The sequence below is a fragment of the Sinocyclocheilus grahami genome, unplaced genomic scaffold, assembly GCF_001515645.1.
Source record: "Sinocyclocheilus grahami isolate Dianchi unplaced genomic scaffold, SAMN03320097.WGS_v1.1 scaffold1113.1, whole genome shotgun sequence".
Classification (NCBI taxonomy): domain Eukaryota; kingdom Metazoa; phylum Chordata; class Actinopteri; order Cypriniformes; family Cyprinidae; genus Sinocyclocheilus; species Sinocyclocheilus grahami.
Window position 1 is genome coordinate 299432 of NW_015506292.1, and position 16718 is coordinate 316149.

At 35.4% G+C, this 16718-nt stretch overlaps 2 protein-coding genes across 2 annotated transcripts in view; both read left to right on the forward strand.

Annotated features, from left to right (window-relative positions):
• The window catches only part of LOC107566921 (receptor-type tyrosine-protein phosphatase mu-like), a 181706-nt gene extending 176170 nt beyond the window's left edge, over positions 1–5536 (forward strand). Inside the window, exons 32-35 of the mRNA XM_016252498.1 lie at positions 186–311; positions 387–550; positions 3081–3216; positions 4866–5536. Of these exons, the coding sequence (XP_016107984.1) occupies positions 186–311; positions 387–550; positions 3081–3216; positions 4866–4919 (480 nt within the window). The 3' untranslated portion in view covers positions 4920–5536. The remainder of the gene's footprint in view (positions 1–185; positions 312–386; positions 551–3080; positions 3217–4865) is intronic.
• Positions 5537–13405: 7869 nt separating this feature from the next.
• Positions 13406–16718, forward strand: part of LOC107566922 (Ras homolog, mTORC1 binding) — a 17343-nt gene continuing 14030 nt past the window's right edge. The window contains exon 1 of the mRNA XM_016252500.1: positions 13406–13659. Coding sequence (XP_016107986.1) covers positions 13608–13659 — 52 coding nt within the window. The 5' untranslated portion in view covers positions 13406–13607. The remainder of the gene's footprint in view (positions 13660–16718) is intronic.

Here is a 16718-nt window from a genome sequence, read left to right on the forward strand (position 1 = left end):
CTGGTTTATACTGGTCAGTTGCTGGTCTAGGCTGGTTTATTCTGGCTAATTGCTGGTCTAACTTGTGAACCGGACGGTATAGCCATGCTGTTCTAGAAAAACTGCTGAAACTGATCAGCCATGGAACCACTGAAGTGGCAGTGAATGTGATGCTGATGTGTGTGATTGGTGTGTTTTGTGTCCAGCTGTGTCCGCAGTACTGGCCGGAGAACGGCGTCCATCGGCACGGGCCCATCCAGGTGGAGTTTGTGTCTGCGGATCTGGAGGAGGACATCATCAGCAGGATCTTCCGCATCTATAACGCCGCGCGGGTGAGTAAGCGCTCGCTAACACACTTCAGTCAGAGTCGGCTGTTTGAGTGTCATGAACGTGTGGTTTGCGTGCAGCCGCAGGACGGGTACCGGATGGTGCAGCAGTTCCAGTTTCTGGGCTGGCCGATGTACCGCGACACTCCCGTCTCCAAACGCTCCTTCCTCAAACTCATCCGACAGGTGGACAAATGGCAGGAGGAGTACGACGGAGGAGAGGGACGCACCGTCGTGCACTGCCTGTGAGTCCGCTTCAGTCTTACATAGTCATACTTAGAATATTTATATTATTTTTATTAATAGTAATGCAATATTTATTTAGCATATTTATAATTAATATTTAGGATTAGATTTGTATTTACAAATTTACATAAAATTTGTTTGTAATATTTATTACAATATTTTTATGAATATGTAGATTTTTTGTAAAAAATAGAATTGTTTTGATCAATATTTAGAATTTGTGTAGAATATTTAGAATTATATTTTTTATTAATAGATAGAATTTGCTTGTAATATTTAGAATGTATTTTTATTTAAATATAGTTATATTTTTTATTATTAATAAGGATTTTATTTGATTTGATCTTTTTTGTAATTTTATTGTATTTTTGTCATTTTTTTTGTTTATATATGTGTGTGTGCGTGTGTTTATGTAGTTTTTATTAATTTTATTTCAGTTTTATTTTTGAGTTATTTTAGTACTATATTATTTTATTTATTATTTTAATCTAGTTAAGATAAATGAAAATTAGAAATGTTTCCTTGGACATCTGCTAAAATAATCCAAGTTTAAATTTTTTTATATTTTGTTTTATTTGTATTATTATCATTTAAGTTAACTTTTATTTAATTTTAAATATTTTAATGGTTTTAGTTTTAATAACTCAATTAGTTGATATTTGGCTCATCAAGTTTTCAAATATATTCAAGGAAATATTGTGTAAATTGTGTGTTTTTACAGTTTTGTCTTTATGATTTGCTATCAGTGACTACATTCACCAAGAACATGTTTTGGGGTTTAAAACACAAGATATAGGGCTGTGAAAAACCTCTTCAATGCATCTTGTCATGCATTTCTTAAAGTTTGAAGTCAAGTGTCATGTTTTTAGATGGCCATATCATGCGAGACACATCAGAGACATTTATCTAGCGCACGCTTACATAGAAAAACACTGGAAAAGCAAGGTAATGGAATGCAAAAGTGTGTTTGTCGAGTCATGTTTATTTCTATAGCACTTACTGTTATTTCTATAAAACACATACTGTTTCAAAGCAGCTTCACAGTAATGAAAAAGGAAAATAACTGTTAATGTTGTAAAATGAATGAAACGTTAATTTTCGTTAAATTTTCGTGTCAGAAGACAATAGAGTCATTATTCAGATCAGTTCAGTTCAGAAAAACACTTCAGCTGAACTGAGCTGGATAATCTTGCTTTGGATATTTCACACACTACTAGTAAAGCTAGTTTCTGAGAGCGTGAAGCGTGATTCTGGTGAGACTCCGAGAGATTCTGATCTCGCTCTCGTTCTCCAGAGCCGGCTGCCCAGTCGTGTTTATCCTGAAATAAACATTCACACACACTCTTCAGGAGTTCACCAGCCAGACTCGGTGAGTGTGCTGAATAATGAGCTGCAGCTCATGAGCGGGAGCACAGCGCCACCTACTGCTCCCAGATCAGATGCAGCACTGACAAATGAACACACCGGGCATAAATACAGTCAAAATATGCCAACCTGAGACTGATTAAGTGTTGAACAGCAGTAAAGGTGGGAATACATTTGAGACGAGAACTGTTTCATTGAGTTTGTGATTTCTGACCATAAATCAGAATAAAAGCAGCCGCTCACACACACACACACACAGACACACTCATTCACTCCCCACACACACCAATGCTGTTGTTCAGTGAATATTGTAATATTCAGTAATATAATCGATTTAATAGATGCAAACAAAACTTCAACAGGATTGATCTGAATAATGACTCTGTTGTCTTCTGAAGAGCTGCTTTACAGCTGAAATTGAATTTGTTTCATAATTGATTAATTTTACAACATTAACTCTGGTATTTTCCTGTGTATTACTGTGAAGCTGCTTTGAATCAATCTGGATTGTATAAAGTGCTGTAGAAATTCATGTGAGTCGACGTGATGGAGAAACACTGTATGTTACTGTAATCATAAATCATATCCAGATGAGACGTTTAAAGTCATTGACATCATGTTATGAAGGTTATCAGAAAACCACTGGAGCTGTGACATCAATAAAAGCATTATAATGCATTCTTTAGTTTTCAGCTTTAATGAAAGAACTGATGCATTAAAAAGCTGAATCCATAATAGAAACAAAAACCGATGTTATTTTAGTTTACATGATATACTGTTATAGTTTTTAATAATATTTTGAATAACTTTTTATATTTTCCTTGTAATTTTAGAGTTTTAGTAATTTTGCTGTTTTTGTCATGTTTATTAGTTTTTTTAAATATAAAGTTTTTGTATTTTTTAATATCCGTTTAAGTTATTTTAGTACTCCAAGTTAAATAAAAAAAAAATGAAAAATGTTGCTTTAACAATTAGTTGTTGTTCTTTTATATCACATCTAACACATTTCGTGTAACAAAAAATATTTTTAATGGTTTTAGTTTTAATTTCAGTTTTAGTTAAGGATAATCACCCTGGTTTAGAAGCAATGTCAGCAGCAGCATCAGTCAGAAACACAGTCATGAGTCTCTGATAATCATAAATGATGTGCTGTGTGTGTTTCAGTAACGGCGGCGGCCGCAGCGGCACGTTCTGTGCCATCAGTATCGTGTGTGAGATGTTGTGTCACCAGCACTCGGTGGACGTCTTTCACGCCGTCAAGACACTGAGAAACAACAAACCCAACATGGTGGATCTGCTGGTGAGCGTCAGAACATCCACATCCACACCTGACAGCGGTTTGAGCATCTACTGAGGATCTTACTGCTGCAGACGGAGCTGGAAAAGAGTTACTTTCATCACTGTTTAATGATAAAAATAATAATAACAATAATGCACATATGTGTCCCTGCAGCACAAAAGCAGTGTTGAGTCGCTGGGGGATATTTGTAGCAATAGCCAACAATACATTGTATGGGTCACAATTATACATTTCTCTTTTATGCCAAAAATCATTAGGATATTAAGTAAAGATCATGTTCCATGAAGATATTTTGTAAATCTCCTACCGTAAATATATCAAAACTTAATGTTTGATTAGTAATATGCATTGCTAAGAACTTCATTTGAACAACTTTAAAGATGATTTTCTCAATATTTAGATTTTTTTGCACCCTCAGATTCCAGATTTTCAAATATTGTTGAGGATCTTACTGCTGCAGACGGAGCTGGAAAAGAGTTACTTTCATCACTGTTTAATGATAAAAATAATAATAACAATAATGCACATATGTGACCCTGCAGCACAAAAGCAGTGTTAAGTCGCTGGGGGATATTTGTAGCAATAGCCAACAATACATTGTATGGGTCACAATTATACATTTCTCTTTTATGCCAAAAATCATTAGGATATTAAGTAAAGATCATGTTCCATGAAGATATTTTGTAAATCTCCTACCGTAAATATATCAAAACTTAATGTTTGATTAGTAATATGCATTGCTAAGAACTTCATTTGAACAACTTTAAAGATGATTTTCTCAATATTTAGATTTTTTTGCACCCTCAGATTCCAGATTTTCAAATATTGTCCGATCCTAACAAACCACACATCAATGGAAAGCTGATTTATTCAGATTTCAGATGATGCATACATCTCAATTTAAAAAAATTGACCCTTACGACTGTTCAATCATGCGATGTCAGTGTAGTTGTCATGGCAGGAGTCCTGTGCAGGATATCGAATAAAATGTTTAGTAAATCATTTTTGCAGACATTTTAGAGTGCAAATTCTGTTTTAATTTCTCTGTATTCAGTTTTAATGGTTTAATTTAGGTTTTAATCATAAAAAAGCACGTCTAATCAGTTGATTTCATAAAAATTTTACAATTTGATCATTTATTAAATCATCAAAATGAACATATATCTTCACCATAAATTCGTAAATCTTTTAAAATGTAACTAGTCAAGTAAAAATATAACAAATTGCATTTTTATTTTATTTATTATTTTTTATTTTTATTTCAAACAAAGTGTAATAAAATTATTACTGTTTGTTTCATGTTTCTATTGTCATGTCTACCACCACAAACATCTTAGTTAACTTATAATAACTTAAAAATAACTCACAACGCATTCAGATCCATTTTGAGCCGGAAGAGATGCATAATAATTACAATGCATAAAATGCAAAATGCATTAAAAAATGCATAGTGTAGTAAGGAAACAAACGTTGCAAATGCTGTAAGACCTCAAAATAAAATACACACCTTTTAAATAAAAAATAAATATATATATATATATTGGTTTCATAATAAATAATAACATGATAAATGTTCACAGACTGTGTTACACTGACCCCTGCTGGTGTGTGTGTGTGTGTGTGTGTGTGTGTGTGTGTGTCTCCTGCAGGATCAGTATAAGTTCTGTTATGAAGTGGCACTGGAATACTTGAATTCTGGGTAATCTGAGCGGACGCTGCTCTAATGTCTCGATCTTCTGCATCCTCATCATCCCGGACACTGAAACACAGCGACGGAAAACTGAAACTGGAGCCGAAGCCATGTTTCTCAGCACACCATCTTCATCCGCTCGCGTCTTCTGTTCCTCCAACACTTCTCTTGCCTTCGTCTCATCGGACGCGTGTCTTCATGTTTGTGTGGAATGCGACGTCACGTGGATGTTGATTTTATCATAGTTTTTATGAACTCTATGTACAGTCTGATCATGCGTGGCATTAAAGCACTCATATTAACTCGTGTTTCTGCCCTTTCTGTGGTTGTGTTTGTGTGGAACGATGGAAAAACTGCTGAAACGTCCTGTCCGAAGATCCAAAGCTCGTGTTCGTGATCTTTTTTTTGTTTGTTTTTGTTTATACTGTAAATAGATTAAGTTCACCAGATAATTTATTCATTGACAGATTTTTGTGAAGCACACTGAGTGACAATCATGTTTTAATTTGGTCATTATTATCATACGGACTCCACATGTAATAGTGACCAGATTGTATTGTTAACTTTTTATTTATCTGGTATGAAAAAAACAAAAAAAACAAAATCAAACCTATAAATACATATCTATATCTGCCAAACCTGTCGTCCGTGTGTTTTTTGTGCAAAGAGAAGCAGTGTGAGTGTGTGTGTGTGTGTGTGTGTATATACAGTGGGTACGGAAAGTATTCAGACCCCCTTAAATTTTTCACTCTTTGTTATATTGCAGCCATTTGCTAAAATCATTTAAGTTAATTTTTTTTCCTCATTAATGTACACACAGCACCCCATATTGACAGAAAAACACAGAATTGTTGACATTTTTGCAGATTTATTAAAAAAGAAAAACTGAAATATCACATGGTCCTAAGTATTCAGACCCTTTGCTCAGTATTTAGTAGAAGCACCCTTTTGATCTAATACAGCCATGAGTCTTTTTGGGAAAGATGCAACAAGTTTTTCACACCTGGATTTGGGGATCCTCTGCCATTCCTCCTTGCAGATCCTCTCCAGTTCTGTCAGGTTGGATGGTAAACGTTGGTGGACAGCCCTTTTTAGGTCTATCCAGAGATGCTCAATTGGGTTTAAGTCAGGGCTCTGGCTGGGCCATTCAAGAACAGTCACAGAGTTGTTGTGAAGCCACTCCTTCATTATTTTAGCTGTGTGCTTAGGGTCATGAGGAAAAAAAATTAACTTAAATGATTTTAGCAAATGGCTGCAATATAACAGAGTGAAAAATTTAAGGGGGTCTGTACCCACTTTCCGTACCCACTGTGTATATATATATATATATATATATATATATATAATTGTTTATTTTATTTCAGGTAACAAAATGTTGTCTTTAGTTTAAGTTTTAGTTGACTACATTCCTGCAATGCATTCGGTGTAATTGTGAAGTGCATTAAAACAGTGTTATTAAAATATTTAAAAAGAAAAAAAATCAGAAATGGTGCCTTGGCAACTAAAGTGAATCGAAATAAGCTTTAAAAAAATTATAAAAAATACAATAAATCTATTAAAAATGACAAAAATAAAACAATTACTAAAACATAAACAATATGCTAATATTTCAGATTTAGGTTGTTGAATTACATAACATTTCTAACAAAATATCTGACAATTATGCATGCCATTAAGTTTAGTTGTTTATATTAAACCGGTTTCATCTAAATGGATGGATGTTTTATATGCAAATCAAATACATAAATGTTAAAGGGGTCATATGATGTGATTTCAAGCTTTCCTTTCTCTTTGGAGTGTTACAAGCTGATTGTGCATAGATAAGATCCCTGAAGTTGCAAAGACTAAAGTCTCCAAACCAAAGAGATATTCTTTATCAAAGTTAAGACTCTGCCACGCCCCCCTAAAACGGCTCGTTCTAACACGCCCCCACATATCTACCTCACTATGTGGAAATATTTGCATAATGTGCCCAAATGTGCACGCAAAGAAAGAAGGTGTGGTTTCAGTAACCGCAGTTAGTGTTGAAGCAGCATGTCAGGGAGACGCTGTGTGTTTCTAGGCGAAAGCAAAAGCACTTTATTTGGCCTTCCGAAAGTAGATGCATTTAGGAATCTTTAAGATGACTTACAACAGAACAGCAACGCATTTTATGGACGACCGTTTCGTGAACCTAGGAGAGGAGGTCATTCTGACTTTGCTATGACAATCTGACGCTTCTGAATCAGCTACTGTTTTGTTATTAGTTTAAGTATTTGCTATTGACTGTTCAAATGCGGAGTTTTGCGCATCGTGTGTGTGTGTGTGTGTGAGAGAGAGAGAGAGAGCGAGACACATCACAGTGGAGTCAGCTGTCTTAACCGTGGCTTGTGTACTGCAAACACATACCAGCTCACATACCACACACTGTGTCTGTCACGAGACTCTGTTCCCCTTTCGGGCTGTCTTTACATTTATTTTGAAAGCTGAAGCTGGTGATTATGGTAAGGGGCGTTACATTTCCGATGAGTGCTTTCGGTGTTCGGCCAATCACAATGCACTGGGTCAGCTGGCCAATCAGAGCAGACTGCGCTTGTCGGAAGGAGGGACTTTGTAGAAAACGAAGCGTTTGAGAGAGACGGGGCATAGAGGACCTACAATAATGTACAGTATTTGAAAAATAATGTGTTTTTTGAACATTAAAGCATGTCAACATATTCTGTTACACCAAATACACCAAATAATGATCTTTAAAAAAGCATCATAAGACCCCTTTAAGTTTCATCCTGAGTATTTATTTGAGTGTGTATCAGTGAATCACACATTCGTGTCTGTTCCTCACACAAAACTATCATATGACTTCAGAAGATGGAAAAGAGCTTCATGAAGAAAGAGGCATATTTTATTTGCTGAGGATCTTTGCTTTGTACTTTTATGTCGTATTTGACTGTGTTTAGAAGTGTTGTTCTACAAGTTAAAACACTGAGTTTTTTTGAAGAAGAACTTTTACTAAAACCATAGGAGTCATTAACATTAATAAACACGATGTTAAGCATTAAAAAAGCATTAGACTCGCAGCTGAAGGACTGAATAAAGGCCTGTTCGCAAGAAAAAACAATAACTATAATGATCATTATGATTAAACCGTTTTATAATGATCATTGAATTCTTTACAAAACAAGTACATCACCTGAAATCTGAAAAGTCATTGCATGTGTGAACGGGATTATAACAACATTGATTGATATCCACTGCTTTAGTCATCAAACTTTAGAAATTGTTTGTTGATTCTGCTTGTATCATATCTTTTCTGTTGTATTTTTCAGTAGAAACCGTGACTGAAAACGAAGACGAGACGCTTTACACTTCAAACCCATTTATTCTGATGTTACATAATTACAGTAGCTTTAAGATGCTGGAGTACAAATAAGTGCTGCAGTTAACTGTGTTAAAGGCATATTTCAACCAAAAATTCTTCTCATAATTTACTCGTCATCATGTTTTTCCAAACCTGTATGACTTTCATTCTTGTGCTGAACACAAAAGAAGATTCTTTGAAGAATGTTGGGAACCAAACAGTTGATGGTAGCCATTGACATCCATTGTATGGAAAAACTACAATTAATCGAATTATCACCAATATTTCATTACATAGATTGCTTTTTTAACTTTTTTTTTTTTGCCCGATTCTTGTTTAGAGGATCTTAAAAGTTTGAAATGGTCTCGTATTTGTTCTGTCTGCTGTGTTTAACACTACCGCTCGAGATGATAAAAGGTAATCCAGGACTTGCTTTAATGTCTAATGCTAAATGCTAAAAAAAAATTAAAATCATAAAAATGCTAAGAAATCAAAAAAAAAGTTAATTGATTAAATTAAAATGTATTTAAAAAACAGGAAGGAAGAATATAAAAATGATATAGTTCAATCATTAAGATGTGATGGAAACGTCAAATTTTTGAAAAGATAATCATAATAAATTTCCGCTTGCTTGAGGTGGTTTTTGACTTGTTACTTTTAAAAGTAATGCGTTACAATTGTTGCATCACTCCATAAAAAAAAGTAACTAATTACGTTACTTAGTTACTTTTTATGGAATGTAATGCGTTACGTTACTTTTGCGTTACTTTTTAAATCTGGACAGGGCTTGCTTGTTTGTTTTTAAAATAAAAAAGTTGTATTTTTGGCAAATATAAAAGCCTTTCACACCAGAAGTGAAATGAATGCGCCTCAGGCTGAAGGGAAAGTACAGTAGAACGCAGAAGAATGCACTTCAACACACTTCAGCAATAAACAAAGACACAGATGTTTGTCTAGAGTAACGTGTGCTTATTAGTACGGCTGAACTGAATCATCAGAAGCTCAGAAGCTAATAGAATGGGATTAAATACATAAAGCATATTTGTGTTGTTTAACATTTAGTTATTGCAGGTTTGCCTCATATTCTGAGGTGCATTATTTTTATTCATTTTGAGGAATACTGAATCTATGTTTGGTTTGTGAGTGAGATGAATCAATGCATATTCATATTTATTTTAGGACTACAGTAACATCTTCTGATTTCTGTCACCATGGCGACACCAGAGCTGTCAATCAATAAATTGGGAAAAAAAAGTAACTCAGATATTCTCTTGTAAAGTAATGCGTTACTTTACTAGTTACTTGAAAAAAGTAATCTGATTACGTAACTCGCGTTACTTGTAATGCGTTACCCACAACACTGGTTGCTAGGTTTACCAAAACCACCGTCATCTGCTCCAACAACCTGATGGAAATGCACCTGATTCACATTTGTTTTTTGCGAACTATGAAAATATTCGCTTCACGTTTGGATGGAAACCTCAGCTACTGTTACAGAGAGATCGAATCAGACATGACGGGTCAGAGGTCACATGAAAAGCAGAAGCATTATTCCCTCACGGTTTAATGGCCTTTTGACCTAGTTTCCTTCACGCTCTCGTACTCTTTCTCCCACTCTTCTTTGGACAGAGATGAAGGACAGATCTCCAGGAACGTGTAAGCCTGACTGGCCTGAACGCTGAACATGTTGTTGGCCCTCATGCAGCTGATGCCACACTGTGTCCATCCCCGTTCCAATTATATTCAACATTAGAGGTCAGACACTTCAGGAACAAGACGTAAAAGTTTCACGACTTTCAAACATCATTATCATCATGGTTTACCTCTTTAGCTGCATCAGTGGACTCCAGGAACTCTTTCTTCACATCAGCGAGGTCCTCGATCTAAATCTCCCCGGCGGTGGTCTTCTCCTTCAGCGTGTCCAGCAGTTTTCCCACTTTCTCCCAGAACGTTTTTGCTGAATTCGGGAAAGGCACCTCTTGACCTCATCAAGGTGAGAAACCCTGGGCATCTGACCTGTGAGACCGGATTGAGGCTGGTTGTCCATCAGCTCTCATTCTTTCAGACGTTGCTGTACACCGGTGAGCTCAGATAACTCAGCATGACGAGTTTTCAACATAGATTCCTCTGGGGAGGCTCCTACTAATTTATAAATGAAATGTATAATATTTTGATAAAATGGCACGATCATCGAAAATATAGCAACTTTTGGTCCCATCATGGTCACTACAGGCGTCTCCGTCTTCTGTTCGTCCTTGTTGCCAGTGATGCTGTTGATAAATGTTTTCTTCTCAATCTTCTTCTCATCTCTTTACTGATGTTCTGAAGCTTTGCTTATTCTTTTTAGCGATGATGTCACTGGTCGATTTGGCTACATCACTGTTGTGATCATTTATTTATTTTTTATTTTATATTACTTATTTTCCTTGCTCTTGTACACTGTAAAAAATGACCGTGAATTTAACGGTAAAACACTGTAAAGTTATCAGTGTATTACAAAGCTATAAAACAGATTTCAGTGCTTCAATAGGTTGGTAGATTAACATTATATCAGTTAATGAAATTACTGTATTTAACTGTAAATTTAAGTTAAAACCGTAAAACCTAAAATGTAGCTACCGTATTTTTTACGGTAAAATTCCAGCAACCACAGCTGCCGTTTTTTTTTTACCGTAAATTTGACGGATTTTTTTTTACAGTGTACTTATTATTGTTGAATCTTCTTGCTGTGGGGTTTGAAGGGCTATTTGTTTTTTCATAAGTGGGAATGTCTTCATTTCAAGAATCTATGGGAGAATGTTGTGGAACAGTTTGGTAACAGTTGAGTTTGGATTTGTGTTTTTGGGACGAGGACGAAGTTAGACGAAGCTCAGACAGAACCATCAAGCTCAAATTTAGCACAGAAACAACAGCAACCTAGATTATTCAATAAACCATGCTTTTTTAAAAATATATATATATCACCACTTTGTCTCCTGCTGTCTGCTCATCCTCAGCTTCCTTCGTCTGTCTCTCAGGCAGATATAAATGCAGTTTTGGGTACCAGACAAAATACGATGCTACCAAACAAGACTTTGTATGAATGAACTGGTTTTCAGACAGAATGGATATTTTCTGGCGATCTATCACAACTGTATCTGGTTAAAACAGCTTCGCATTTTTATTATGGTATATAATGTAGGATCTTGTTGTCTTGTCTCATTAATAATATGACACACACATAAAACGAATAGACATTCAGCATTTCATTTTAGCCAAATCCTGACAAAGTTTTTTTTTGTGTAAAATTTATGATTTTCAGTTAAAGAATTACTGCTTGTTTTGAAAAAAAAAAGGGTCTGTCTAGAAGAGGCCAGCAGAGACTGACATTTAGGTATTTCACACAGTTTAAATGGCATCAAGAACTTTAAAATAACAGAATAGAGTTCATAACTCAAAACGTACTTCTTAGAATAAGAATGGGTCATTCCTAATTTTATTTTCACTTAGCCTACGTTTGTGCTGTAATCTTAAAACGTATTTCTAATATCAGACTTTCAGACCATCACATGACGTTTTGAGCACGCAGGCTCTTCATCAGACGGTTATGCCTTCATGCAACAGGTGATTAATCACACGACTGAAGAAAGAAACATAAAAAACATCATCAGTGTACGCTTTCCATAACCATGTGACACACAAATCATTGTTCTAACAAATCTTACATGTTTCTTTCTTTCTTATTTATTTGAAGCAGGAATATCAGTGTTATTGTTATTAATGTTGAATGTTTAGAACTAGTCTTTTGTCCCATATCTGTCCTTTCTTCAGTCTTTAATCAGCTGTTGTATAAAGACATGTTGGTTTACATTTTTTAATGTTCGATGAAGAGCCTGCGTTTTGTTTCTGCTCAAATCAGACTTTTAGAAGTCTGACACTTCTGCCTATTAATTATTATTAACCTCATTATATTACTGACGTTTATATTAGCTCCATTATTTATATTCTTTTACTAGCATACCATAATATGATTTACACATTCATAATTGCAGTTTAATATTTTAGCCTATATATGACGACATAAAAAAATGTACTGTATAGTAAAAATGTGACTTGTAAATTATTATTTGTCATGCAGCATTGCCCTTTGAAGTTAGTTTTGGACTTTTTAGCAAAGCCGGTCAAATCCATGTGTATAGCCCGTGTTGAATCCAGGGTTTTTTGTAACCTGCTAATGTTCATCTTTCTCTGTCCTTGTCTTGTGTCCCGTTTGACTCTGTGTGAGAATGAAGTAAAAGACTAGAAAAAAGCAACTGGGAGATCATGAAATGATGAAAATGCTGTGGGAAGAAGAAGAAAAATCAAGAAATGCATGATTCTCTCTAGGCTACTCACTGTCTCTGTTTAAAGCGTGTGCGTGAGTGTGTGAGTGTGTATGTCCAGAGGAGAGGACTGCAGAGACTGACTTTTAGGCTTTTCATGCACAGTCTAATGGCATCAAGAAGAAAACCAAAAGCATGCTAGAGACTCCAAAAATATACTTTTGAGAACAAGAGGCGGTCATTCCTGAAGCTTTCAGCTCGAAAAACTGAAAAGGTTTGTGTTGTAATTTGAATAATTCAATAATTATAACTTGGAATGGTATGTTCATAAAGAGCTCAGGTTAGTCACTGAGTCTCACTGGAGGACTTCTAGAGAGGCTTTCAAACTAATGCCACCAAACTCAGTTCCTCCCTGATAATATTGTGCTGCTGTTGATGCCACTTCTGTAGGATGATGCCAATACAAAAATGGTAAATTACCAGATAAAACATTGATTTTATTCCTAAGAACATTAAAATGTGAGTTTAATATTTTATCCAATATAATCAGATCATTATATATCTGAATATAGGCTATTAGCTAGTACAAATTATATATTGGATATATTGAAGAATAGTACAAATGATTCAACATCAGGGGCACGTTTTGAACTTTTCAAGCCTAAAAACTATAAATCGCACGTGAGTGTGTTTAATAATCCGGCGTCTCGTGATTGACAGCTGCAGGCATCCAATCACATCCGCCCTTCTAGAAGCGTTGAGTCACGCTCAGCCAATGGTTGTGCGATTAAGACCGACGCGTCCCGCCTCTCAGGGCGAGTCCAGCCAATCCGAGGCGCTCATTCCTGCATAATTAACGCAGGCTTGCGGTGGGCAGTGACGCAGCCACTCCTCGCAATTCATCAATTATTCTCGCTTGTTTCGGCGGAGCGGATTTCGTGCTTTTCCCCTTTCAATCTTCACGACGCTAAAACCGGATCAAATCCATGTGATTTCGCTTGTTCCAGACCAGACTCGCCCTCCTCTTACATGTGGATATTGATGCGGTAGGGAATAGATAAAGATGCCGCAGCCGAAATCGCGAAAGATCGCCGTCCTGGGCTACAGATCCGTCGGTGAGTGGCTGTAGCAGCCGGGGCGAAGCGTCAGCCTCGCGTGTTATGTGTCGTTTGCATTCGCTTTTCTGATATTTCCCGCATGCATGAGATCCGTGTGAACGTCACCCCGCGCGCCGCATGCATTTAAACCCCGTGCATGCTCTGAGACGCATAGGATGCTGAAACACCTCGTGCATCCTCCTGCGTGTAATCCCACACCTGCCTTTAGGACGTGAATGCGGTTCTGCAGATGCATGCAGGCCTCGAGTCTCAGAGTGCTTATTCTGCCTGTATGCATGCTTTGTTTCATGCATCTTCATTCTGTCTGTGTTCGTATCTTCTGTACATATGTCAGCATCTCACAGAGGCCTGTGTTCATTTAGAGGAGCTTCATGGTATTTCTATAAGAGGTTTCAATCTTTTAGATGCCACGGGCCACAAATACGAGCAAGGGACCCTCAACCTCACATTTAAAAGGAGGGCAGCTAAATATTTTCATGTATAAAGACCTGATTTAGATTGTTATACTTGCTATATACTTAACCTGTATGATGCTATATTTGGAAAACATTTAATTTCTATTTATTCTATTCTACTAGCTGTAGTACTGCACTGTTAGATAGATAGATAGAACTAAAGAAATAAATCTTTTTCTGATTCTGATTTAATTTTAATTTTTTTTATTTTTACATTTTTAGCACTGTTTTTCTCTTTTCTAAGGACCCCGGTTTAAAAACTTCTAGTCTATAAACTGAATTAATACATTATTTCTGAATCATTCACAGTGTGATGTTGTGAATGAGTTTGGATGCTGCAGGATTATCCAATCAGAGACCAGATCCAAGTCTGAATTGTAACAGTTATTAACCGATATATCGGCCGATATTTTGAGATTATCGGCATCTTCCAATACCTGCTACTTTATATCAGTTCCACTTAACATTCAATGTTAAAAAAGAATGCCTTTTAAAATATATATTTTAGGGAAATGTGTGCAAATGTGTACAGTTTGTCTACATCTGAACATATTATTAACATGTGTAACATATACTGTATATATCAGCATTATATTGGCAATCTATACTAAGTTGTTGTATCCGCAATCTAAAAAAATATTTCATTGAAAACAAGCTCATATTTATAATGAGTTCTAAGATCAGATTCAGATCTGATCTCAAACATGCGTTTTGTGTAGAATTAGTTCTGTGTTCAGTTTGAATGTTTTTCTCTGCACAATGAGTGACTCAGAAAGTTTCCCATCAGCCCTCTGGAGTCAGATCCTGATCTGCTGGATCGTGTTGTGTGATTTAGAGCAGATTTCTTCTCTCTGCAGTAAAGCGTTTACACAGAACAATTTTTGTCTTAAAATGTAATGGAATTTTATCATTGAATTATTTTAATATAATTATATTAATTAATATATTAATCAGTTATCCTTGTATGTGCAAACATACTTGGCAATAATGCTCGTTCTGATTATTTATTTTAATATTTTTTATTATGTGTTTGTTTAATTATGTTATGCTTTTATTTAGATCTGATTTTTATTTTAGATTGTAGTAATAGAATTTTATCATTGAATTATTTATTTTAATATAATTATTATATTAATTTAACTATCCTCGTTTGTGCAGACATGCTTGGCAATAAATCTTTTTCTGATTCTGATTTAATTTTAATTTTTTTTATTTTTACATTTTTAGCACTGTTTTTCTCTTTTCTAAGGACCCCGGTTTAAAAACTTCTAGTCTATAAACTGAATTAATACATTATTTCTGAATCATTCACAGTGTGATGTTGTGAATGAGTTTGGATGCTGCAGGATTATCCAATCAGAGACCAGATCCAAGTCTGAATTGTAACAGTTATTAACCGATATATCGGCCGATATTTTGAGATTATCGGCATCTTCCAATACCTGCTACTTTATATCAGTTCTACTTAACATTCAGTGTTAAAAAAGAATGCCTTTTAAAATATATATTTTAGGGAAATGTGTGCAAATGTGTACAGTTTGTCTACATCTGAACATATTATTAACATGTGTAACATATATATCAGCATTATATCGGCAATCTATACTAAGTTGTTGTATCAGCAATCTAAAAAAATATTTAATTGAAAACAAGCTCATATTTATAATGAATTCTAAGATAAGATTCAGATCTGATCTCAAACATGCGTTTTGTGTAGAATTAGTTCTGTGTTCAGTTTGAATGTTTTTCTCTGTGCAATGAGTGACTCAGAAAGTTTCCCATCAGCCCTCTGGAGTCAGATCCTGATCTGCTGGATCGTGTTGTGTGATTTAGAGCAGATTTCTTCTCTCTGCAGTAAAGCGTTTACACAGAACACGCGTGTGCTGATGCGTGTGACGCTTGAGAGAACATGCCAACATCACATCAGGACACGCATGAGTGCTCTGCAGCCTTTAGGAGCCGTTCTGTTCACACAATCACCGCCAGACCTCCAGCATTCGTTCTTTACACTGCGCTCAAGTTCAGCCTCGAGTCACCGTGAAATCGAAGATGTTTGTTCAGTGTATGTATGTATATATATATAAATAAATGCACCAAAATGATTATTTTAATACCAAAAATTAAATTAAATTTTTATCTAGTCAAAAGCAGAGACATAAAAAAAAAAGGTTTTGTAATAAAATTTGGGTAATTGAGCAGTTGAACTCGCCTGTCAATATTTCAGCCAAAAAAAGGTGTATACATTTCAACTCAAGCATAATTTTTGGTCAGAGATGCGCTAATTTAATGCCACTGTTTCAGTTGATGACTGGAACAAACAAACATCTATCTTTCTATCTATCGTTCTATTTATCTATCCATTGTTCTATCTATCCATCTATTGTTCTATCTATCTATCTATTGTTCTATCCATTGTTCTATCTATCATCTATCCATTGTTCTATCTATCTATCTATCTATCTATCTATCTATCTATCTATCCATCCATCTATCCATTGTTCTGTCGTTCTATCTAATGTTCTCTCTATTGTTCCATTGTTCTATCTCTCCATCTATTGTTCTATCCATCTATCCATTGTTCTATCTATCTATCTATCTATC